At 42.1% G+C, this 25,513-nt stretch overlaps 1 protein-coding gene across 4 annotated transcripts in view; it reads right to left on the reverse strand.

The window, feature by feature from the left end:
• plekha4 (pleckstrin homology domain containing A4) overlaps positions 1 to 25,513 on the reverse strand; it is a 44,140-nt gene continuing 18,627 nt past the window's right edge. For 2 of the 4 annotated variants that reach the window (XM_062984118.1, XM_008118911.3), the window contains exons 2-22: positions 25,184 to 25,291; positions 23,886 to 23,996; positions 23,423 to 23,495; positions 22,821 to 22,921; positions 21,342 to 21,457; positions 20,183 to 20,443; positions 19,298 to 19,865; positions 19,125 to 19,202; positions 18,242 to 18,343; positions 14,847 to 14,915; positions 13,026 to 13,106; positions 11,808 to 11,957; positions 11,074 to 11,172; positions 9,757 to 9,859; positions 9,547 to 9,629; positions 8,210 to 8,359; positions 7,980 to 8,109; positions 7,348 to 7,403; positions 6,155 to 6,316; positions 4,355 to 4,523; positions 1 to 2,863 (exon numbers count right to left, since the gene is read on the reverse strand). In XM_062984118.1, coding sequence (XP_062840188.1) covers positions 2,271 to 2,863; positions 4,355 to 4,523; positions 6,155 to 6,316; positions 7,348 to 7,403; positions 7,980 to 8,109; positions 8,210 to 8,359; positions 9,547 to 9,629; positions 9,757 to 9,859; positions 11,074 to 11,172; positions 11,808 to 11,957; positions 13,026 to 13,106; positions 14,847 to 14,915; positions 18,242 to 18,343; positions 19,125 to 19,202; positions 19,298 to 19,865; positions 20,183 to 20,443; positions 21,342 to 21,457; positions 22,821 to 22,921; positions 23,423 to 23,495; positions 23,886 to 23,996; positions 25,184 to 25,267 — 3,339 coding nt within the window. In that variant the 5' untranslated portion in view covers positions 25,268 to 25,291 and the 3' untranslated portion in view covers positions 1 to 2,270. Of the gene's footprint in view, positions 2,864 to 4,353; positions 4,524 to 6,154; positions 6,317 to 7,347; positions 7,404 to 7,979; positions 8,110 to 8,209; positions 8,360 to 9,546; positions 9,630 to 9,756; positions 9,860 to 11,073; positions 11,173 to 11,807; positions 11,958 to 13,025; positions 13,107 to 14,846; positions 14,916 to 18,241; positions 18,344 to 19,124; positions 19,203 to 19,297; positions 19,866 to 20,182; positions 20,444 to 21,341; positions 21,458 to 22,820; positions 22,922 to 23,422; positions 23,496 to 23,885; positions 23,997 to 25,183; positions 25,292 to 25,513 lie in introns of those variants that run through there. The other 2 variants (XM_062984119.1, XM_062984121.1) reach the window with 2 other exon arrangements.

Genomic DNA, 25,513 nt, shown 5'->3' on the forward strand with positions numbered 1-25,513 from the left:
TGCGTAGCATTAAATGTTTATTGATTATACAAATTGGAATTGTTCACATATGAGAAGACGTCTTTGGTGTTGTTAGTTTTAAAATAGGAAGGGAAATTTGCAGCAGTTATTTCCTTGGGTGGGAACAAGTATTCATCCAGGGATTCAAATTTGTCCACTATTTTCTTATGCTCCCAATATTAAGAAACTTTTACTCTTGGTATGTGGGATAGCTCCTCCAGTCTGCTTCATTCTGGGGTCTCTTGACCTTTTTTGATCTAAGAAAGGGGTCTTGTGGAAGGGGATTTCCCAGTCCAAATTTAGGGACAGTTTGCTAAATCTCACACTCAAATTTCCATCTGAGAATACAATGGGAAGGAACTATTCCTTGGCAGAGCTCTGGTTTGGAGAAGCAAAGGTGTAGTTGGAAGAGGGCACCATGGTGGAGCAATGGACCTATTCTCCAACAACTGGGCAGTGATTGTTCGTAATCCAAATTTAGGGACAGTTTGCCAAATCTCACACTCAAATTTCCATCTGAGAATACAGACCCATCCTCCAACAACTGGGCAGTGATTGCTCCATTGAACCCTCAAAGTCATAGCAGATGAAATAGAATTACCTTAAAGACTTGTAATCCAACCCTTGAAAGAGGAGAGTCACCTTCACCCCTGCCCTCTACCACAGCTATTCCACCAGCTTCCTTCTCCATCACTTCTCCTCTGATACAAGTCATTTCCCAGGCTCATTGCAACCAGGATAGCTCTCTAATCAATACCTAGTGAGTCATGGAGGAAATTGTTGTTAAAACCAAGAGTGGGGATACTGCTCTTCAATAAGAAAGTTACTTCTTGCCTCTTTCCTTACTCATTTCATGATTTGCAAGTTCCACCATCATCTCACCAAATTCATTCTCCTGCCACCTACGTACTCTCCTCTTTCTTAGTTGGTCTTTGGTATCCGAGTATACATCCATGCCTGGTAATCAATACCAGCACATAGTTTGCCTAGTCCACACAATTTCTATTCAAGGTGCCAATTCTTAGTTCAATAGCATCAGAATTAGTCCATTCCTTTTTGCTAGGACTACACTATAGGAGATATCTCTTTTGATTGCTGGGATAGATATCCCCTAATATGGTCTCTGAGCATAGACAATGCCTGAATCAGTCTTCCTCCTAGATCAATTCATTGTTTTTCTTCCCACCATCAATCCCCAATTGTATGCATGGTGCCAACTCACCCATCCCAATAAAATACATCTTTGCTTTATTTTATTTTCCTGCCATTACACAACTTTGAGTGACTACGGAACTGCCCGAAAGCAAAAGTCACACCCCTCTTTTTTCAAAGTAGATATAATACAACTTAGATATAATACTTAGCAAAGATATAATACTTAGCAAACTGCAAGCCATTAAAAAAATCTGATGCACTGAACTGTCAATCATCCTGAAGAGACTAAAAATGCATCAAAGAGACAAAGATGCCTGGCAAAGCCATGTCAAGCCAAACCCACCTTTGCCAGTAGGCATGCCTGAAAATGCAAAACAACCCTCTATATCAGATTTAAATACCTGCTTGGATGTTTAATGTGCACAATCCCTATTCTCAGTTTTACTTTCCTTACCCCTCCTATCAAAGCTGCAAAATGCTATCTGTGCAAAGGCTTTTCACAGCCACTTCTCTGATCTCCTGTAGTGGATACGGTACTAGTTTTCTATAGGCAGCTAAGCAAACTGGGAAACAATCTCTTCTGAATGCATTTTGTTAAATATTTGTCCAGTGTCTATACCAGGCATAGACAAACTTGGGCCGTCCAGGTGTTTTGGACTTCAATTCCCACCATTCCTAACAGCCTCAGGCTCCTGCCTTTTCCCCCTCAGCCCCTGGAACTGATAGACGGAGCTCATCTGCACTCTCCCGGGGTTGGATTTGTACCGGCAACTTTCAGGTCAGCAACCCAAACTTTAAATCATCAGTCCTATCGTCACAAGAGTTTAACGCACTGTGCCACAGGGGCAGTGGATAGTCCATATACTTTTAGATCCAGATAAATATGTATATTTTAGATTGGGTGTCTGCATGTAAGAGAACATCACTGTGATTCTGCAAGCCAGAGCTCTGGGATTTAAGACAAGATTTCTGAAGCAGGGTTATAAGATGGGGAATGATTCCTACTGTTTGGAGTGCTACACAAAGGGATGTCCATGGAAGCTGCCACTCTTGAGACCGGTAAGTCAATGGCCCTTCACCACACTACGGGACCCTGCCTTCTCTACCATTATGACTTAAAAACTGGATTTCGCCAATGTGACTTTGACAGGCCGTGCAATATCTCCAAGATACCTCGCAACTTGAGGGGACTTTGGCTTACCTTTCGACCTGATGCGCCTGCCATGGGCCGGGCCCTGACTACCCACAAGATTTTGCTCAGATGCCCACCCCTCACAATCCCACGGTGGAGGAGAACCCCTAGAAAAAGACAAGTTCCCATTGGCAGACTGAGGCAAAGGTGATCCCTGGCGAGGAATGTGAATCAGAGATGGCTTCTCGTTGTTTGAGTCTAGCAAACGGGGTGTCAACTGTGGAGTCTTGGGCTTTGAGGACAAATGGTTGTCTTCCTCAGCATGAGGAAATGAGCGATTAAATGCTTCTGAGGTGTATGATATTCGATTGGCAGTTTGAGGTGAAGATCGTGCCTGGTTTGCTGGGCTGGAGGAAGCACTACAGCTTAGGTTTCGAGGGGCTTTTTGGTCATGCTCAGATTTCTTATTTCTGGAATCTGAGTCTTTGGAGGTGGCATTACTGGGAAGGTGCTGATGGCTCAGATTATCATGGGATGCAGAGATGTCATCTAGGGAAGAGTGAGAACTGGTCCTTCCTGGGCAGGGAAACAAAATCACAAAACATCCATCTATCATTTAGACAATTGAGTTCTGTGATCACCAAACACAATCAATTGATATAGATATCATAGTGGTTGATTCATAGACTACAAGATGTTCTTGATTGGAATTACAAACCCACAAGGCCTTGGATTATATCCAAGAACCAAGAAACAAGGACGTTTTGTCAGATAACCTGGTGTGTTCCAAACAATTTCACTTTTGGTAGTCATTCCAGTGCGATCTTATCAATAGCAACTTCATTCAGGTGTTTTATCAGTTCTTTGAGAATTGCTCCCAGACCATCTACTACAACTGGAACCCATTTTTTTATTATTGTTAATGCTGGTGAAATTACAGGTGGAGTATCCCTTACCTGAAATGGGACCAGAAATGTTCCATATTTTGGATTATTTTTCTAGATTTTGGAATGCCTGCATATACTTAATAAGATATAATGTAGATGGGATCCAAGATTCATTTGTATTTCATATACTTTCATCACAAGGGATTGGCCCAAAGACTCAGGTCTTGGGTTAGTCCTAACCTGACAACCCTGGTAAGTTCACTCTACTTAATATCAAAGTCAGCAACGACTTCAAAATATCATGATAGATACATTTTAATGGCAGTCACAATATAATCACCAAGTAAACTCATCCAGAGAGCCAGTGTGATGGATTGGCTTGAGCATTGGACTATGGCTCTGGATACTGGAGTTTGCTTCCATATACTCAGCTATGAAAAACTACTGGGTGAATCACATACTCTGGTCCCAAGAAATTCCTGTAATTATTTTACTTAGAGCTACTGTAAGTTGGAAATTTCTTGGAGGCACATAACAGGCACCAACCCATCCAAGGGGGTGGCAAAGGTGAAGCAAGGAAGGATACATGGACATAAGACACAGACACTCTTGCCGAATAGACAATATTGGCCCTATACTTAGCGTTTTTTCAGTGTTCTGCTAAGTCCTAGCCAACACTGGAGTAAAAGTGTTGAAAAGTCGATATAGAACAGCATTCCTAACCTTCTGTCCTACCTTCTGTTCTGATTACAATCTTTTTGTCAATGGCCATGCTAGTGGGGGAAATGGAACCTGTGATCTACTGCTTCTGGAAAGAAACCAGGGTCTCTCAACCAGAGTTCCCTAGAATCCTTGAGTTGCTTGAGATGTTGCTAAGACTTTCACAAAAGATCATGATTTTTTAAAAAGATATACTCATGGAAGTACCGTAATAGTTTTTATGAGACCTACGGTATAGAGATGTTCCCTGAGACCTGAAAATTATTCTGTTCTGATTACAATCTTTTTGTCAATGGCCATGCTAGTGGGGGAGATGGATTATTTCCTCCTCCAGGGGAAAAGAAAGGGTTGACAAAGGCTGGTATAAACCAATAAATGTGGATCCTGTGGCTTTCTTGGCTACCTGATCCACCAACCTTCTAAGCAAGCCCAGCAAGTCACAGGGTTTCTCGCGAAGTACCTGCAATGCGTTTCTCCCGCTGTTGCGAAGCCTCTGCCGCCAGTGCATAGGAGAGCTGGATGACTCGTTGTCGTTCCCACTCAGGGGTTGGGGAGCATCGGGAAGGCTTGAGTCCCCCGTTTTGCACGCTCTCCTTGGGTGATGGCTCAGGGGGGCTATTGGGGAGGGGCTGAAGGAGAGATTAAATCCCGGGAAGGGGAGGGGGCATAAGCAAGACAGCTCTATCTGCAACCCCTTCTATCTGCACCCCCCACCACCACTATCTCCAAAGAACACTCCTTGTTACAAAGCAAAGCAGCAATTAATAACATCAACAGAGACAGTCCTTGTAGTTTTAATTAAAGACTTGGCGAACAATTCCAAATAACTGGATAAACTAGAGATTGGCTAGGGCGCTCAATCTCACCCCTTTCCCAAGCCCTCCTCAGCCACTAAATCCAGTTGTTAATCCCAATGGGAGTTCACTCAGCCCTCCACATCCACTGGGGTTAGGATTAATAGACCTTTCACAAAAATGGAAAAACTGCAAACAAAATCCCCCACCTGAGAAAAAACTCTCTAGGAATCTTTAAGTTCTCTAACACAACTCCAGTCCATAAAGTCATGCCGGAGAATCTAAGGATTCCCAGAGAGCATATTATTCATATCAGTGAATAATCAAATCCGCAAAAGTGAAACTTCCAAATGTGATGTGCTGACTATAAAGGCATTGATTCCACTACTGAACAGGAAGCAAAAGTATTCAACAGCTCTAAGCTAACTGGGACTAGCAACTGGATTTAGGCCTTAGTATCTTATTCCATGTTTCCAAGGATCCAATAAGCCCAACTACCTTCAGTACCTGAAAACCAAGGATCCTTGGATTTTCATTGTGCATGCCTCATATTGTCAGGCTTTCCCACTCCTTCATAGAATAACTAATTCTACTTTCTCACCCATCACCCAATGGAAGAAGGAAAGCCAGAAACCCATCCTCATTAGCAGTGCCCAGCATATATTGCCCCATGCATTTATGCATCATAGCAGCTTTCCTAATCTATCCACTCAACACCACCAACCACTTTGCAGAAGTGGTTTACTAGAACATGGGCTTCCCAAACTGCCAAGGCTTTTTTGGATCAGTGGGTACAGTTGTGACATCTAAACCCTTTCTGGTTTTCCTCTTCCATGGTGAGTAGAGCCATAATCTTCTCAAGCTCGAGTGAAAACATACATTTCTAGCAATAATATGTTGTTGTGAGCTTTCCCTGTTGTGGTACAAAGTATGGTGGCTTGGTCTGAGTACTTAAAGTCCATTAGCTTTCCCATTGGTTGGAGCATTGGGCAATGACTTTGGAAACCAGAGTTTGACCCTCCAAGGTCACCCAATGGAAACCCACTGGACCTTGGGAAAGTCAAACCCTTTCAGCCTCAGAGGAAAGCAAAGGCGAACCCCCTGTGAAAAAAATCTTGCCAAGAAAACCCCATGATAGGATCGCTGTAGGTCAAGACAACTTGAAGGAACACAACAACAAAGCTTTACTACAGATCTGCTGCTGGTGGGAATGAAAATCTGCTAGAATTGGTTTGTGGATAGATATCAAGAGAGCTGCCTGCTTGTTTCAAACTCTTTTGAGGGGAGTGAACTTGGGATTGGAATGATCCGAATATGATTCAAAATGTACCACTACACCACTGCTCCCAGGACTATAAGCGTCAAAGCCTTGGTGACTCAAGGAAAAGGACGGCTGAGACCTTGTTGCTGCCTTTTGCCACTCTCTCAAGTCCAAAGTCTTCCTCCCCACAGGGCTTGACACCCACCCGGCTAGACCCACGTTTGAGAGACTCTCGGCAAGGACCCGGAGGGTTGGACTGGGCGGCTTCTGCTTTTCTTTTGGCCTCCTGATTCCTCTGCATCCTGATCAGCTGTTCCTGAGCACTCATGCGGCCGCTGCGAGGGGCAGTCGCTTCCGAGGGAGCCACCTGGAAGGGGAGGAAATTGAACATTGGGAGAAATTAATTCCGTTACAGTTTACTTTTCGTTATTCAGAACTAACTGGAATACTTATTTTTTTATTTTTAAAAATCAGAATGTTGAAAGCTACTATGGCATGAAATGCACCTAAGACTTTAAGCTACATATCCCCTGAAAACCCCTGTACTTAACTATGAGTCATTGCTGACGGACTACATTGCCTGTAGTCCTTCAGCAATGTAACTTGAAACTGTTATTGTTACATTGCTGAAGAAGATGAGGAAATATCTCAAAAATCTACATTACAAATCCAGAATTCACTAGCACTGAGCCATGATAATTAATCTGATGGTTATAGCTTTCATTACAATCACAATACAGCTATGCCTTAGGGTCCAGACAGCCATATAACATAGAGCTGCGGTGGTGCAATGGGTTAAACCCTTGTACCGGCTGAACTACTGACCTGAAGGCTGGGTTGGCTCTTCGAATCTACAAGACAGGGTGAGCTCCTGCCTGTCATCTCTAGCTTGCGGGGACATGAGAGAAGACTACCACATCCAAGCATTCCCCTGGATTACGTCTTTGTAGACAGCCCATTCTTTCACACCAGAAGCAAATAGCAGTATGTTCTCAAGTTGCTTCTGACATGATTAAAAGAAACCAAAATATCAAGGCAGAACATCCCACAATATCTGCTTTGAACTGAGTTATCTGAGTCCACACTGCCATATATTCCAGTTCAAAGCAGAAAATGTGGGATTTTATTCAGCTGTGTGGAAGGGGCCTTAGTTATTTAAAAATGTAGGTAACAAGGTAATTATTTCAAAACTTGTTGTTTTACACCTCAGGTGCCCAGATGCTGAAATTTTGTCCCTTTGATCCCCAAACCAAAGAGTCAATAAAGGAGTTCTTTACATTGTACTTTTATATGAATCACTTTTTAAAGTAGTTTAATTTTTAGCTAAACACCTATTTGCTCTTCAATTCAGTCTGCTATCTAGATTCTTTTCCTTAATCCAAATAGATTATTTTGTACCTTTGCTATGTTGGGTTCCACATCTTTGCTTAGTGGATTCACGCGACTGCCATAACCTATGGAGAGAAAGGAAGACAAAAAAAACAGCTCTTTAACTTTTAAGCCTGTATGGCAATGTTCCAGAAGCATTCTTTTCTGATGTTTCCCCCACATCTATGGCAGGCATTCTCAGAAGCTTAAGCGGCTGAGCGGGAAAAGGAAAGGGCCTGAGGCTGTTAGGAACTGTGGGAGTTGAAGTCCAAAACACCTGAAAAGCCCAAGTTTGTCCATGCCTGGTAGATACAGGAAGTAAATACATACATTCTGCATAAATAAAACAGAGTGGAATATAGGATTGTTGTATGTTTTCCGGGCTGTATGGCCATGTTCCAGAAATATTCTCTCCTGATGTTTCACCCATATCTATGGCAGGCATCCTCAGAGATTGTGAATATATTTTTTCTAAAGCATCCTTAGAAGATTTTTAAATTATTTATTTTTCTTGCAGCTTGGGGCAAGGTATAACATCATTAAAACAAAGAGATAAATCTGCCACATTTACAGATGGGGTTTGATTGCATTTCCCTCACCAATTGCACTCAGATTAAAAATCAAGAAGGCACCTTAGATGTGCCTTTCCATATCTTACTCACCTAGGCAAGCTGCATCGGTTCCCCTCATGGCATGACCTTTCTCAGAGACAGAGTTTGGGGACCATCTAATCTCCTCCAAACATCGTGATAGGTTCTCTCGCTGCTCCTTGCTAGAGGCAGGTGGGCTCCTCTGGCAAAAAAAATCCAAAAGACATCCATTTAACAAACACAAGGGAAGATAAGCAGGGCTGGAGAAGGGAATCGAGCAGAAAATCACAGCCCAGACTTACAGGCAGATCTCTTCCACTGAAAGCATCCTGTTGCTTGTTTTCTGACTGGCGAACAACTCGGGCTGAGTCCCCTGTGACTAAGACATGGCTGGATGTGAATTCGTGGTAGGTGGGGTTGGATTTGGGTGGAATGGCAGTTTCAGATTCTTTCTAGTTTCCATAAATAAGAAAATGAACATAAGTAAGTTACACAATTTATGGAACCACAAAGTAGAGTCCACGATATGCACGTGTGGAGAAGAGGAAACCACAGATCAGCTATTACAATGCAATCTGAGCCCTGCCATATGCACAATGGGCAACTTCTTATAGCAACACCAGAGGCACTCCAAGTGGCCAGCTAATGGTCAAAGGATATTTAGTATAGTGCCATGTTTTTTAAACTCTGTTTGCGTTTCTAAATACATTACAAATGTACCCTCAGTTCGCTTCTGACATGATAAATAAATAAATAAATAAAATAAAGTGACACAATCACTGTGTTTCTGCTTCCGAAGGTGGGGGGAGAATATATATCAATGAACCATCCTTAAATCTGAAAACAATATGACATAATCCAACAGCTGGCAAAAAGCCATCCAATCCACCCCCTTGCCATGCATGAAATGCACAATCAAAGCACTCCCGACAAATGGTCATCCGCCCCTGCTTAAAAAACTCCAAGAAAGGAGACTCCACTGCTCTGGCACAGCATTTCCCAACCTGACATCTCTAGATGAGGCAGACTACATCTCCCAGCAACCTCTACCAGCAACAGCAACTGAAATCAGTGGCCATTACCATAGTATCTGGAAGACACCACCATACACCACAGCACTACATTTCTGTGGTGGTGGGATTGTGTGTCCCTGTGAGGCAAGAGATTATGCTGACAACAGCAACATTTCTGCTAGGGTGTCTCGTTATTATATGGACCCCTCAAAGCAAGCTAAATGCCCAAATGATACCCTAACTATGCTGTTCTTTGAGGTCAGCAACCAGAGGGTGGTTTGTATCCCTTTAATCCAAAAATCAAACAATACCTCTGTTCTTGCTGTGAGTTTTCCAGGCTGTATGGCCATGTTGAAGAGTTTCGCCCACATCTAGGACAGGCATCCTCAGAGATTGTAAGGTCTGTTGGAAACTAAGCAAGTGGGGTTTATATATCTGTGGAAGGTCCAGGATGGATATAAACCCCACTTGTCTAGTTTCCAACAGACCTCAAAACCTCAGAGGATGCCTGTCATAAATGTGGATGAAACATCAGGAGAGAATACTTCTACAACATGGCCATACAGACAGAAAAACACACAGCAACCCAGTGATTCTGGCCATGAAAGCTCTCGACAACATAATACCTCTGTTCCATTGGAAGGCATCTGGGGATTGTGATTTGCTCCCAGGTGAGAATCTAGAGCTGGGATTATGGTTGAAGACACATCTACAGTGCAAAAGGCAAAATATACTAATGAGATACACACACACACACACACACACACTTTACATTGATGACTGTATGTTAACAGACCATCCACTATCAGTATTGTTAAAAGGATTGGATTAGGCACCTGATCGTCTGTTTTCCAGGTTGTGATAGTTTACTGTGCTGCATCTCAATCCTGATAGGATGTCATGGATCCTCCACAGATCTTGCTGAGCAGCAGTTTGGTCCTAAAGAAGAATGGATCAGACCAAAAGAACTAGCCTAAATAAGTATTTCATCTCTAGCCATTGATTCCACTCCATATAATCTCTAAAGTGAAACCTTAGGATCTATCGAGGAGCAATTGCAGGAATTAAAATACCTACTGAAGTTTCTGAGGCAGATAATTTGCTTGGTAAATTATGTCCTGGCACCCAAAGTCTCATAATACAGAAACTAGTTATCAGATATCTTTCCACCATTTGTAGTTTTTTTTTGTAATAAATCTGCAGTTCTTGTGACAGCAGATAAACTAGAAACATGAACCTAAAAAATGTAGAGAAAGAATCAAAAAGAACTTCAATAGAGAAAGAAAAGAAGAATGTAATATTCTGTGCAAGTTTCCAAGTCAAGAAGAAAAATATACATCTATACACATAATAAAAATGAAAATATGTATGTATGTGTGTAGCTGGGGTGTCCACTTACACAGCCAAGCTCCTGCCTCTACAAACAGCTATAGCTCCCACTACTCAGGAGACACCAATGGCCCTCCCTCCAATGACATTGCAGGTTATAGAGAGTGCCATAAATGTACAAGAGCTCTGTCAATGTCCCCCACAAACAAGACTGCCCATCACCCAAGTGAAAGCTTTAATAGAGGGACAATTTCATCCTAGATTTCATGTGTTTCCTCCACCACATACATCCCAGTGTTTCTTACTCACTCCATTGGTGTGGAATTTGCATGATCCTGCCCACTGCCTCTCCCATAACTCTTTCCTACTCTTTTCTATGGCACACAGCAAACAGAGGAATTGATCAGCAACTGAACATACTAGAGAGCTTTGGGGATTTATAGGAGTTGTAGGACTGGGATGTCTAGTTTGCTTGCAATCTAAGAGCACTCTGAACTCCACCAAAGATGGAATTGGACCAAACTTGGCACACAGAGCCCCCATGACCAGCAAACAATACTGGAAGCCTTTGGGGAAAATTCACTTTGATTTGGGGGAGTTGTAGTTCCCCTACATCTAGAGTACTGGGAACCCAAACACCAATGTACAAATGCAGGAAAGGAGATCATCATTAGCACAGTTTATTCAGCTTACAAGCTGCGGCTTTTCAGTTTCATCTTTTGTTTTTTCATGTTCTGAAAGTACGTGATGTGTTTTAATTAGTCAAGGAGTCCTTTCATTGAGGCTGTTAGACATAGGTTTATTTAGATGTGAAAAATATGTACCTGGGGATGCCCTACACTCCGGATATGTTCCAAGGAGCCCTTCAGCATTTGCAGTTCAGATTCGAGGGCCGCATAATCCTCCCAGGCTCGTTCACTGTCCTGTGCAAAATTTAAAACAAACCAGAATGTACAAAAGCTTATGACATGACCTTCTCTCTTTCAGTCAGCCTTAAAGGTGGTGCCAGTTCCCTATGTCAATTAATGCAGTCTACTATGGTTATGTCTTTTAATATAACACATGACACAAACTCCACAGGATAGCGATACCTTTATTGACTTCACTGATTTCATGAAGCGAAGATGTCAAAAATCATACAGGAGAGGAAAAGTAACCATGGCCCCTTCTATACTGCCATATAATTCAGATTATCAAAGCAGATAATCCACATTATCTACTTTGAACTGGATTATTTGAGTCTACAGTGACATATAATCCAATTAAAAGAAGATAATCAGAATATAGCAATGTAGAAAGGGCTCAAGTTAGAGTCAGAGGCATACATTTTGCTCTGATATTATTTCTATTATTAGTGCCTGATAAAGAAGCCAGTAAACATGAAGTATTTTATGAGATTGCCTACAGTAGATTTTTCATGAAATAATGCAACATGAAAGCATGGTGTTATTTGTATAAAGAAGCCACATTCAGTATTCCAAATACACTCCAGGTTATTTGTTCACAGGTCTTCTTTCCAATCCTAACTGGCTGCCATCCTGGCTGGAAAGCCACTCACCAGAGCCAGGTCGCAGAGACGAGCTCGGATTTGCACCAGTTCATCCTGTAGCTGTCTTTGCTGGAAGCCAATTTTCTCCATCGTGGCGTCTTGACCTTTACATTCCTCCAGCCTCAAGCGTGTCATCTCCAAGCTCTTTTCCAGACGTTCCTAGGAAAACGCCAGACATTTTAGGAATAAACAACCCAACGTAGCACCATTTGGGTGTGTGTGAGATACTAAAACATCCAGAACTCCTGGGTTAAGAGGATTCTGGCAGCAATCATCCCCAAGTCTAAGCATAAACCTTCCTTGTGTGAAACCTGCAGGATCACAGATGCAACTCGCCACAGGAAAGTTAGTGCAGCCTTTCCCATCCTGGTTCCCTTCAGGTATGTGGCACAACTAACTTTGAACTAGTGTGTAGAAGGATCCACATGTTGTTGCATCACAGCTCCTTGCATTCTTCACCACTATCTTTTTCAGTTAAGTATTCAGGGACCTACAGCCTAACCCAGGCATGGGCAAACTTGGGCCCTCCAGGTGTTTGGACTTCAACTCCCACAATTCCTAACAGCTTCAGGCCCTTTCCTTAATAGCCTGAGGCTGTTAGGAATTGTGGGAGTTGAAGTCCAAAATGCCTGGAGGGCCCAAGTGTGCCCATGCGCCTGGTCTAACCACATCAGGATGTAAAATTTCCATCCTATCATATACTGGTATTATATGGATATGTTCGAATTTCCTTTTGAATTATTACCTGCCTCAAGATTTATTTATTTCGTGTCAAAAGCATTGGTACAGCAAATACATTTCAAATAATGGAAATAAAATAGAAAAGAAAAGAAATCACAGGCAACTAAATAGTTTTGGACCAAAAGCGGGCAACAGCAACCGCACTGTCTGTAGCTTTAAACAACTCCTCCTCCGTACATGAGGCAGGGCATTGTGGGCAAGCATACATATGCGGAGTTGTTTGTTCAGCTCCACAGTCACACAAGGTGGAGGATTCCTCCAGGTAGTGCCTCAAGATGAGTAATGAATTGTTGCTGCTGTTGTTGTTGTTGTGGCTATCATTATTATTATATCTCCAAATAATCATAGAATCATAGAATAATAGTTGGAAGAGACCTCATGGGCCATCCAGTCCAACCCCCTGTCATAACAAAAATAACATATTGGAAAGAAATTTCTGGAGCGACAGGAAACAAGTAAAGAGAAAAGGAAATGCCGATATAGTACCTTTTCAGCCTGGAGCTGCCCAATTTCATCTTCAAAACCACGGAGAAGTTTGTCTTGGCCACACAATTTTGTCAATAGCACCTAGAGTCAGAGACAGAAGTGAATTTGCATTAGGAGCCACCAGAAGCAGCTGCAATACTTTGAACTTATAGTTAGAGAATCTGACACTCCAATGGCAAACTAATGGTTCATTTAACCCAGTGCATAGCTTCCAGTGGTGGCCAACCAGATATAAAGCTCACCAAGATACCAATGCAGTTTTTCTTCACTTGTATGTTTACTTTCTTGTCCCCACTGAGAGGTTTTGGGAACAGGGTTGTGAATTCCTAACTATGGACAAGTATATTTTATCACTGGTTTATATAGTAATTTATATACTTTGGTACTGTTCCCTTATCTGGGCGGAGGCCACTAGGGGGTGCTAGAGAGAGAAGGATAGTCCATTTTATGGGGTAGAGCAGGGGTCCCCAAACTAAGGCCCGGGGGCCGGATGTGGCCCATCGAAGCCATTTATCCGGCCCCCATGGCACAAGGGCATACGGGGGTTGGACTAAATGACCCAAGGGATCTCTTTTTCTCTCACAACCCCTATTATTATTATTATTATTATTATTATTATTATTATTATTAACATTAAGGCTGGGTGGCCATCTGTCAGGGGTGCTTTGCTTGTGCTTTTGGTGCACAGAGGCAGACGGGGGTTGGATTTAATGGCCCAAGGGATCTCTTCCAATCCTCTTTTTTATTATTATTATTATTATTATTATTATTATTATTATTATTATTAACATTGAGGCTGGATGGCCATCTGTCAGGGGTGCTTTGCTTGTCTTTTTGGTGCACAAAGGCAGAAGGGGATTGGACTCAATGGCCCAAAGGGTCTCTTCCAACCCTTTTTTATTATTATTGCTATTATTATCATTATTATTATTATTAACATTGAGGCTGAATGGCCATCTGTCAGGGGTGCTTTGCTTGTGTTTTCGGTGCACAAAGGCAGAAGGGGATTGGACTCAATGGCCCAAAGGGTCTCTTCCAACCCTTTTTTTATTATTATTGCTATTATTATTCTTATTATTCTTCTTCTTATTATTATTATTAACATTGAGGCTGGATGGCCATCTGTCAGGGGTGCTTTGCTTGTGTTTTCGGTGCACAAAGGCAGAAGGGGATTGAACTCAATGGCCTAAAGGGTCTCTTCCAACCCTTTTTTATTATTATTGCTGTTATTACTATTAAATTATTATTATTATTATTATTATTATTATTATTATTATTATTATTATTATTAATTATTGCTCGGTGGCCAACTATAGTCCAGCCCTCCAACAGTCCAAAGGATTGTGAACTGGCCCCCTGTTTAAAAAGTTTGGGGACCCCTGGGGTAGAGGGTTAGGGTTGAAGGAAAAATGCCATTTCCCCTGTTTTCCTATCATTCGTCCCACCCATGCCCTGTCATGGAAACAACCCCAGTTTACAATATGGGAAGGGGAGAGGGGGAATAACCAGGAAAAACAAGGGAAATTGTTTTTCTCCTTCAACTTCCTCCCATAAAATGGACTAGCCTTCTCTCTCTAGTGCCGCCTAGTGGCCCCCTCCTGGATAATAAAACACTACCTATATTTTTAACCCTTTCCTCAACTTTCAATATTGCTATGTTTTGCATTTTGTTTTACTTTTAAATATTTGTATTGCAACATCTCAATTTGTTTTGTAATTATTCTTATAAAATATCTATGGTTGTCAAAAAGTGGTGTATGTAACTGTGGAAAAAGTCCTGGTACTAAAATATCTTCCAGGTACGAAAAGGAGAACACATACATCAGTGTTAGTCTCAAAACGCTGCCCGCTGCCAGGGTGGATATTTCTTTCTCGCACAGGAGTCCGATTCTGGAAAGACAACAAAGCAAGATATATAAATGTCAGAAGAGTTAGTGTGGTAGAGGTTATAACATTGGACCATGACTCTGGCAGATCAGTGTTTGGATCCCCGCTCGGCCATGGGAACCCAATGGATGATCTTGGGCAAGTCATACTCTCCACATCAGCTGAACAAATCTTGAAAAGACAATCCTGTGTCAGTCAAGCATCCCTGGGAAAAAACAAAGATAGCATCTCCTACAAAAGAGTCCTATCTTTCCAAGTATAGGAAAAAAAATTTACTTAGGGATGCAGTTTTCCATTTTCATTCCAGTTTAATTCAAAGAAAACAGATACCTTTTGTCAAATTGCATTGGATAAGATCAGACTTACCTAACAGTGGCTTAGACTGTAACCCAGAAAGTCACAAGTTCAAATGGTGCTTCAGCCAAGATTTGCTTTGACAATCTGTTCTCTCAGTCAATTGGAGACTAATAATATTGACAGGTTTCTGGCAAAGGTTACTGAGCTCTCGTGTATATATAAAAGCATTCTTCGAATAGCTCAAAAGCAAGACAGAAATGTGGCAAATGATTACGGATTGCCTGCAGGCCATTTAGATCTTCGAAAGGTAGAAAATGGTTCAGCAGTTCAGAATCTTTTAATGCCAACTGATAGCCAGAAGATTGGGACCCGCTGAGAGAAGTTAAGCTGATAATTACTTTCTATTCTCCCTCTTCCCTCTGAAAAAAAATCAGCCAAAAATCTGCTTCTAAAACAAAATAGGCTTAAAAGGCTGCTTTAGTAAGTGGGCACCCTAAAAATTAGAAACATGTTCTCTCTGAAAAGGCATTCAAGGCAATTAAGACACAACATCTCTTCTGGTTGTCTGAAATGACAAGGGGATTCCATGGCGTAGTATTTTGGAGCTCTGCAGGCAGTCCAGTCTATGCGATCCTCCGGACTCCGAAACTGTTATATCCACAATTTATAGCCTGCCTTTCTTTCAACAAGGCCAAAGAGGTACATGCATCGCTCTCTTCCCACCCACTGGGTCCTCACAAAATGTTGCTGAGATTGGTCGGGTTAAGAGAAAGTGACTGGACCAAGTTCGCCCACTCTCCATCAGCCTAGCCACAATAACACAGATTTAGCATACCCCCCAATTGTCCTGATATGGCAGGTGCAACCCTGATTAATCCTGTCATCCCACTTTTGCAGCCATTTTTAAAATGTCTGTTTCTCTGTCCTCCTCCTTCTGTTTACCCACTTTGTCCTCAACTTACAAATTGAGTTCAAAACAGAAAAGGTGTGACGGCGCGAGTGGCGCCATCTATATGTCAAACTATAAGTTTCAAGATTTGAATTGCTGTATCATGCCTGATTTTGCCCTTACCCTGTAAATGTAGTTGGATTGGTTATTTATATCTGTCAATCAATGTTGTTTGTACCTGTTATATTGCTCACTTAGCTAAACTATTTGGCTCCACCTCTTCCTGGAGTAGGACTGTGTTTCCTCCTTTTCATTCCACCAGCAAGCTCTCTTATCGGATGGACGTGAGAGAGAGATTTGGCTCAAAAAGCCCTTCAAAAGTTACCTCTCAGCACCAATTCTGAGGTTCTTACCCTTGGGACTTACACTTCATGTTCAGGGCCAACCTGAACAACGTTGAGGAGTCTCAAGCGCCTTCACATCAGTCCTTTGGCAACAGAGGAAGACTCTTGTCTTCAGATATAGGTCATTGGACTGAGGCTGAGTTTGCTCCGGCATTCACAGCCAGAGAAAGAGGGATCTGGACAAGCTTCATGGACTTAAACAATCAAAGACTGTAATGTATATTTTCTTTTACCCCCTTTGTGAAGAATAAACCCAGTTTTTGAGTTAACTACAGTGTTTTGGTCCTTGGGAGTTCCAGTTTCCCTAAAGGAGGGCAAGAAGCAATCCCCTGGGGAAAGATGTCACGTCCATGCCTCTTTCACTAAGAGTTTACAGCCCCAGGCGCGACGGCACAAAAGGAATGTGCACTTAGTTAACTCAGCAAGGAAAAGAGGAGAAAGTATGGAATATTGCCCTTTCCCATAGGCTCAAGCAAAAGCTGTTGGAAATAGCAACTTTCTACAAGCCTCCCATACTAGTTATTTGTTATGTATATAATTGTGATTGCTTACTATATTGTATGCATATTTTGATGTGCAGTTTTCCCTTAACTCTATGTTGTTTGAGGTTGTGGGAGGGACTGCAGATCATGTGACCAGATCTGGGACTATTCAAACTGAGACTCCATTTTAGAAGTCTGCATCAAAGGCAGAACAGTTTCTTGGCTATCTTGACCCAGCATCCTTTCCTTTGTTTAATTTCAAATTGAAAGTATGTGGAAAGCCCTGTTTCGATTTTTACATTCATGTCTACTTGTTTTTGTTTGGTCTATACTCATACATATTGATTTTACTATAGGGAAAAGCAACACAGATAAAACAATAAGCAACAATGTCCCATATATATAAGCAAGGGAAGAAGGCAAGGATTTATTGCAAGATATGACCAGTCTAACAGCCTCCCACATTACCCCTTAACTGATTTGCCATCTGGAAATACTGGGTCTCATCTCCATGATTCAACTACAGTAGAGTCTCACTTATCCAACATAAACGGGCCAGCAGAATGTTGAATAAGCGAATATGTTGGATAATAAGGAGGGAATTAAGGAAAGTTATTAAAAATCAAATTAGATTATGATTTCACAAATTAAGCGTCAAAACATCATGTTATAGAACAAACTTGACAGAAAAAGTAGTTCAATACGCAGTAATGTTATGTTGTAATTACTGTATTTACGAATTTAGCACCAAAATATCACAATATATTGAAAACATTGACTACAAAAATGCATTGGATAATCCAGAACGTTGGATAAGCGAGTGTTGGATAAGTGAGACTCTACTGTACCATTGTTCTGATCTCTAGCAAAGAGAAGAGCGGCGAGCATGTGTTTGACTTAAAATTCCTTCCATACTGCCATTCCCCTTTCCTTGAAGGGAATTTTCAAATCAACAATATTTAAGCGGCTTTGGGAACCCTATTGGCTCAACAATAGAGGATAAAGGCTGTAAATGAACAAACAAGCCAGCATCAACACTGGTCTTTATGGCCTGGACAGTTAGTGCTTGTAAGTACATACTGACAGAAAATTGACATATAAATCATCATCATCACCACCATCATCACCATCATCACCCTCACCATCATCATCATCCCCATTGCTGAACATTCCATAGAGCCAACTTTTGTGCTGTTTAAACATTGTCACCTTCAATCTGCAAACAGACAAAGGGACAAAGACAAAAATATCACATACCATATTCCCTAAAGATGTCCTTTTCCCAGGGGTGGATCGGTTAGGCGTGGGGGGCAAGGGTGGTAGGTGCAGGTAGCTTGAGGAGGCTGAATGGGGGGTGATCTGTAGGAAAGGGGAAGGCAATGTTAAGGAGCAGAGCTTATAGCAGGTTGCGGGACAGTTCTGCAGAAAAATGATGGAATACAATACTAGTTGCCCAGTGGGGCTTTCTAAGATCGTTGTCATTTATTTTGGTGTGGTTTTGAAAGAAGCCAAATTTCAAGTCTTTGATGCAGCTTGAAAGATGGCAGAGCAATTACACAAGTAAGCAGGATACTTACTTCATAGTGATCATTTGCGTGGCAGAATTGGACTTTAAATAGTACAGAATTTAGATTACATTGGCAAAGAATGGTCCAAAAGTTTCTACCTTTTTGTTTTAAGAGGAAATTAGACACAGTCCTGTTCACTGTAAGTAGGGAGAGGAGATAGTAAAGTCAACAGACCTGATGTTCTGGAGCAGTGGTTCTCAATCTGGGGTCCCCAGATGTTTTTGGCCTACAGCTCCCAGAAATCTCAGCCAATTTACCAGCTGTTAGGATTTCTGGGAGTTGAAGGCCAAAAAAATCTGGGTTCCCAGATTGAGAACCACTGCTCTGGAGGGTTAGCGCTTGTATATTTGGCAGGATACAGAACAATTAAGGAAGAGACAAAGTGAGTGGGAAAGAAAAGGCAAAACTGGGAGAAATTAAGGGATCTGTTGGAGTATAGTTCCCTAACTTTTCCAGCCAGAATAGTTGTGGCCATAATGAGTGGAAGGTTCTGGGAAATGTAGTCCTAAAGGCCCCCTGATTTCTCCACACTCAAAGAGTGCTGTGCCAACACACGTATGATCAGTACTTACCAGTCGGCCATGAAGTCGATTCATGACCAAAGCACGTGTTGGTCCAGTTGATGGAGAAATATAACCTCGATCTGGAAACTGTTAGGAAAAGTGAACGCAGTGAAGAGTTTAAAGTCAGGGGAAATACAAAACCCAGGACATTGATGCCCACTATTGCTAGGATGTCTACTTACCCTATTCTGTTGTGGCCTCCCCAGTGTGCCCATGAAGCTGTCCTCACCCAGAGGTCGGGCTCTGATCGAGTGAGGGCTCCGAGCAAAGCGCCTGCCATAGGGTTCTTCAGAGGAGGGGTGGACATCGTAGCGGTCAGCAGGTGTCAGGGAGCGGCCCCTGGTGCCAGGTGCCAGTATGCCGTAGGGGTTACTCGGAGGGGTTTCGCTGGGGGCGATATCAACCCTTCCCATGGGAGTGTTGGGACGCACAACAAGAGTCCGCGGAGAAGCCCGAGATGATAGGTCTTCACATGAGGATGCCTGTGCTGCAGCTGTCCGTGGAGGTTTCCGGTGGACATGATTGGGTGATAGGTGAGCCTCAGGTATCCGTGGGGACTCGGCTGGGGTCAAGGGAAGGGAGTAGGAGCGAGAGGAGCGGATGGAAAGCATAGGGGAAGTCTGAGGGGTCCGAGAAGGAGAGGAAGGGGGTGGGCTCTCAGAGGGAGGAGGGGCTGGAGATCGGGGCCCGGAGATGAATTTTGTGCAAGAAATGGGAGAGGGACAGCCGTACGTCTGGGAAGACAAGGAGCTGCCAATGAGAGAGAATGGCCCAAAAAGAAAAAGAATCGTCATCATCATCGTTCAATGTAGACCCTACCCTTCCTCATAAGAACAATCTACATAAAACACAACCTATATAAAATGCAAAAGATACAATTCACAAACATAACTACAAATGCTATAAAAGCTATTTGCCATAGAAGAATAGGCAGAAATAAAACTTAAGACCACTTTGGGAAGCAAAATAGTGCCCACAGCCACCACTTCCTGCTTCCTACAGTACCCACTTCTGGTGAACTGGATCTCCCCGTTATCCATTTGCTATTCCATGTTTTCAGTGCTTACCTTAAATCTGGCTGCTCTATCCTTTCATGATAGTAGATCCCGTTGACAGAACTGGATAAAGAAATCCTCCTGGGGAGAGGGGAGCCCTTTTGACTATCTTGCTGGTGGAGGCTCTCAGATAAAGAGGCCTCGTCCTCCTGTTTCTCAGAGAGATGGGCAATTTCCAGTGATTCGGTGCTTTTGGCATAGTCGTCTGGCACCTCCCTGACATCTTCAAAGCTGGTATGAGTGGACACATTCTGGCTTTGGAGACCCCGGGTGCTGAGGTGGGGCAGAAAAGAAGATTAGACATTCTTTCTAAATCAGACCTGGAAAAGTTTTCTGGACTATATCTCCCAAAACCCCAAGATGAATGGGGAATTTTGAGAGCTGTAGTCCCCCAACAGTAATTTGACCATAGATTGCTCAAAGCTCTGCTTAAGCAATGCATTTGTGTTTACTCACAAACTTCGGCCCTCTGGGTGTTTTGGACTCCAACTCCCACAATTCCTAACAGACGGTTAGGAGGGCCAAAGTTTGCCCATTCCTGATCTACAACATCAATGAAAAATCTATTTTTTCCACCCTTCCCATCAATCAAATAACATACAATTTAACTTTCCTTGCCAACCAATAAATATGGGCTCCTGTTGACCTTTTAGCTGTAAATAAACTAAAAATAATTTTTTTAATGGAAAACTCCAAACAACTATGCTTATGATATCCCCTTTCTGTGCCATTAATGGAACTCAGTTCCCTAAACCGTTCTTTGGTGCATTATCTCCATCACCAGAGGACGAGAGAATAATGCATCAAAAGATTGTCTAGGGAACTGAATTCCATTAATGGCATAGATGAGGATATTATAAGAACAGTTGTTTTGATTTTTCTATAAGGAATTGATTTTTAGTTTATTTCCAACCACTTGGCAGAATGGGAAAATCATCTCAGGTAGCAGAAGCTGGGGTCAGAAGACAGAGCTGTGTCCCCCACATCTGTCCTATGCTCCCTAAACTTGCCTGGTTCTCTTTGGTGCAGAAGAACACCTTGTTGGTCATGCTGGAAAGGTACTATTCCAATGCTATAATCAACATTGTTTGCATCAGCCAACAACCTGGCTTTTTCTTGGCTACAAATGCAAGAATTAATCCAGCATATGGCTGCACACAACAAGCCTTACTAGTTTCCACAGTCACACTCAGCTGTCGCTGCCTGGTTCATTGCCTTGATCCAACTGTTCATGTCCAACTGGGTTTCTGCACTGAAGTAATATGTTCTCATGCCAGAATGTTCAGCCTGAAAGAGGGAAAGAAAAGAGGTCCCTGTAGAACTCAAAATATCCTCAAGGAGGCAGCAAATATATAGAGAGAGAAATTGCTGAATAGCTGTAAGAAAGGAGAACCCATAGTAGACTTCTTGGCTCCTGATGCATTTCCTGCATGGCTGCCAGCAAACCGTGTTCTCCGATTTAGAGCAATATGAGAGCTCTTGAAAGTAAACAAGCATCAAGCCCAACTTTTCTGCTCAACAGCCTCTGCCAAGTAAGCCAAGACTTCTGGCTTCCAGATCCATCAGACTCAGACCAGCTTTCCATGTCTCCAAATGGTGGGCGTCTCATTATTGCTATATGTTTGCCTGGTAATGTTCCTGCCAGAGCCTTAATTTCAACCACAAGAGGTTTTCTTATTATATTAACAAATAATTCGCTCAGGCAAACAATCCCATATTCTGTAGGCTAACAGTGGAGAATGTGCAAATGTGGAGAATCAACTGTACTTAACAATAAGTTGATCTCGTAAATAAGTTGAGAGCAGGTTTGTGTCCCAAAATTACAGAATTTCTTATACCCATTGATAAGTTGAGAGTATAATGTAGAGGCATGTAACAAGGGATGTTAAGAATAAAGGAAGGGGAAAAAATGTCAAAGAAGTTACATTCTTCCAGCAGGTGTAACTGCTTATGCTCATCCAAAAGGAAAGGGAACTCAATTGTGCCTGTACAATATATGGAAGATTCACCTTGGACATCATGCCATACTCGGGACAGACAGAAGGGGAAAACCAAGGTTGTCAAATAGGCCGTAGAGCTTGTTTATGTTCCCCAGAAATGAGAATCACGAAGTATCATCCAAAAAGAGACTTGTGCACATAAAAGTGAATAATGTTACTCCCCTAAAGCAGGGGGTCATGATGCACTGTCCAAAAATTGAGTTATTTAAATCAAAAATAACTCTATTATTCAGAAGCAGGGATAATAAAGCATCATCCAAAATGGGACATGTTCAAATGGAAGTGAATAGGTTTACTCCCCAGTAGTAGAGGATCTCAAAGCAGTAATCTGAGAAGCTTCCTGTATTTATGGTGTTTCTCTCAAAATATGCAGCTGTGGCAGCTAGGTGAGATAGATATATTGAATGAGATCTGTCTCCAGACATCAGCCAATAGAATTAAAATATAAATAAAATTGAACTTCTGCAAGATACTGAACACCAGTTGTTGGGAAGCAAAAGCAGCAGAGGCTCATGCACTTATGACCCACTGTTAGCGTTTCTGGAGAAATTTGGTTGGCTGCTGTTAGAAGGAAGAGACTGAATTAAGTAAGACTTTGGTTTGATCCAGCAGAGTCATAAGCATGAATGAGGATACAGAAAAGGACTGACCTTGAATACAAAGCGACGGTTCTTCTTCTCTTTGGAGAACGCTGTCCGAATCTCATAACTAGGGAGAGGGATGCTGCCCAAAACCTTCTCTTCACGACTGTCTGGAAACAAATAATTTGCAACTAACTATTTAACTACTGTTAAGAGTAACAGCCACAGATCGTGTGCTTCATATTAGTAAATGGCGGCCATGTGAATGCAAAAACATCAAAGCACATGTGTCTACATTTCTATCATTTAATAATATAATAATAATAATAACTTTATTTTTGTATCCCGCCTCCATCTCCCCGAAGGGACTCGGGGCAGCTCATATGAGCACGAGCCCAACATCGACATAAGTTAAAACAATCCATGAAATTAAAACAATATAACAATATAGTATAAAACAGCATAAAAAAACATAAAACATATCAGTTACTTGAAAACCTGGGCATAAGTACAATATGTGCAGGAATGAGCTTGTGCATATTGAATGTGATCACCCAGTTTCTTTTGTGTTCATGGCACTTCCTGGAACTGGATCTTCACTGTACATTACAATATATTCCTTTCTGAAATGCCTCAGATTAAACTTCGGGACTAAAATAAATTCCAATTACCTCGATAATAGAAAAGACAGTAATTGGAAAGGACAAACCAACGCCGTTTCCAGAGTTTAAGTCCTGAACTGTCCTGTTAAAAAAAAGGAAAAGAAGAAATGGCATCAAAAGTCACCATTACACTTATCAAGAAACACAAGAATCCCACCAATCTATCAATATCCTATTTTCCCAGTAGACTGCTAAAGAAGGATGGCTATTCAAATATGAAGGGAGCTCGGGCAAGGGGAATTCTTATAAGCGGCTATCTCTGCTGATGGATCATAATGGGCTTATTAGTTTATTAATTACTTTCATTTTATCCCACCTTTCTCCAGCTATAAGGAATCAATACACTACTAATGTATAATGACAGAAGTAACTACAGATGTTTCAGTAAACAATTGGAAGCAAAAACTAGTCAAAATGGTTGGATGTCATTTTAGGCTGCCACAAGTCATGTTGCTTTCTCACTCTCTTTTACCTGTTTGTAAAGCCACCCACGCATGATAACAGGTGAGTTAGGGTCTCTCTTGATGGAGTTTGCTCTTTTTCCAAAAGTGTGTACCTTCTTGACTGTCCGGGCTGTGTTTCGCTATGGGAGACATAATGGTAAATATAACTTCAGTTAGTGAACAGCAGTAGGTTCCCAGATATCCTGGATTATGCAGGACTATATTTGGAGGCCTGGATTCTGGTCTTGTATTGGAGCCACACAGGATGTCCCAAGTCCTATATTCCTTGATTTGATGAAACCGAGCACAAATCACAATTTGAGCAGAACAACCCACAAGCAGAAAAAATGTCTTTATAGATCAAATAAAGGGGCTCTGCCAGCTGGGATCGCAGTTGGCATAGCATTGCTCTTTTTTGGAAGAGGTAACAGAGAAAGTAGCATATGAGACTGCCCTATATAAGGCCCACCTTAGGTGCATCTATACTGTAGATTTAATGCAATTTCTTATCACTTTCATTGACACTAGACTAGAAGCTCTAGTCTAGTGAGGCACCAGCACTCCTTGGTAACGGAGGCTAAAGATATTGTAAAACAGTTGCCATGACTCTGTAGCATTGAGCCATGGCACTTACAGTGGTTTCAAAAGGCATTGATTTTGCCATTTATATGCCCCGGTGGTGAAGTGGTTAAGCCCTGAGCTGCTGAACTTGCGGACCAAAAGGTCCCAGGTTCAAATCCCAGGAGCGGAGTGAGTGCCCACTGTGGCTCCAGCTTCTGCCAACCTAGCAGTTCGAAAACATGCCAATGTGAGTAGATCAATAGGTACCGCTCCAGCGGGAAGGTAGCAGCACTCCATGCAGTCATGCTGGCCACATTACCTTGGAGGTGTCTACAGACAACGCCGGCTCTTCAGCTTAGAAATGGAGATGAGCACCAACCCCCAGAGTCAGACATGACTGGACTTAATGTCAGGGAAAACCTTTACCTTTACCTTATGCACCCTACAGCACATAAAGGCTCTGAAAAACCCCAATCCATATGGTAATGAAAGGGGGGAATGATATAATCCTAACCTTACAGATCCAAATAAATAATCCTACTAAAGTTACTACAAGTTGAGCATCCCTTATCTGGAATTCCGAAATACTCCTAAATCCAAAACTGACCACTTGGGTGACTCAGATAGTAACGCCTGTGCTTTATGATAGTTCAAAACTTTGCTTTGCTTCATGTACACATTTATTTTAAAACTTTGTGAATAAAATGAGTTTTTTGGCCAAGGCGTATGAGGTGTATTTGAAGCATAAATGAATGTTATGTCTCACCTTGGCTCCCATTGAGACGGAAGAGATGGTGGCAGTGCTGCTGGCTTGACTTAGGCTGCTTGTTGGCCGGTCCCCCTCTGACATGGCCCCCAGCTGACCCAACGTGATCTGAAAGAGAGCAGAGAATGATGGGGATTCAAGTAATGGCTTACTAGTTACCAAAACCTTCAGTTTGGGGCAAGTGCTTCACACCAATGTAGAGCACCAGTCTTCACCATTTGCAAGAACATTGCCATATCGCTGCAACATCTGAGCTTTGGACTCCAGGTGTATCTATGCTGTAGAATCAATGCGATATGGCACCACTTGGCTCATTGCTATGAAATTCTG

This window comes from Anolis carolinensis, chromosome 6, assembly GCF_035594765.1.
Source record: "Anolis carolinensis isolate JA03-04 chromosome 6, rAnoCar3.1.pri, whole genome shotgun sequence".
NCBI classification, from domain to species: Eukaryota; Metazoa; Chordata; class Lepidosauria; order Squamata; family Dactyloidae; genus Anolis; species Anolis carolinensis.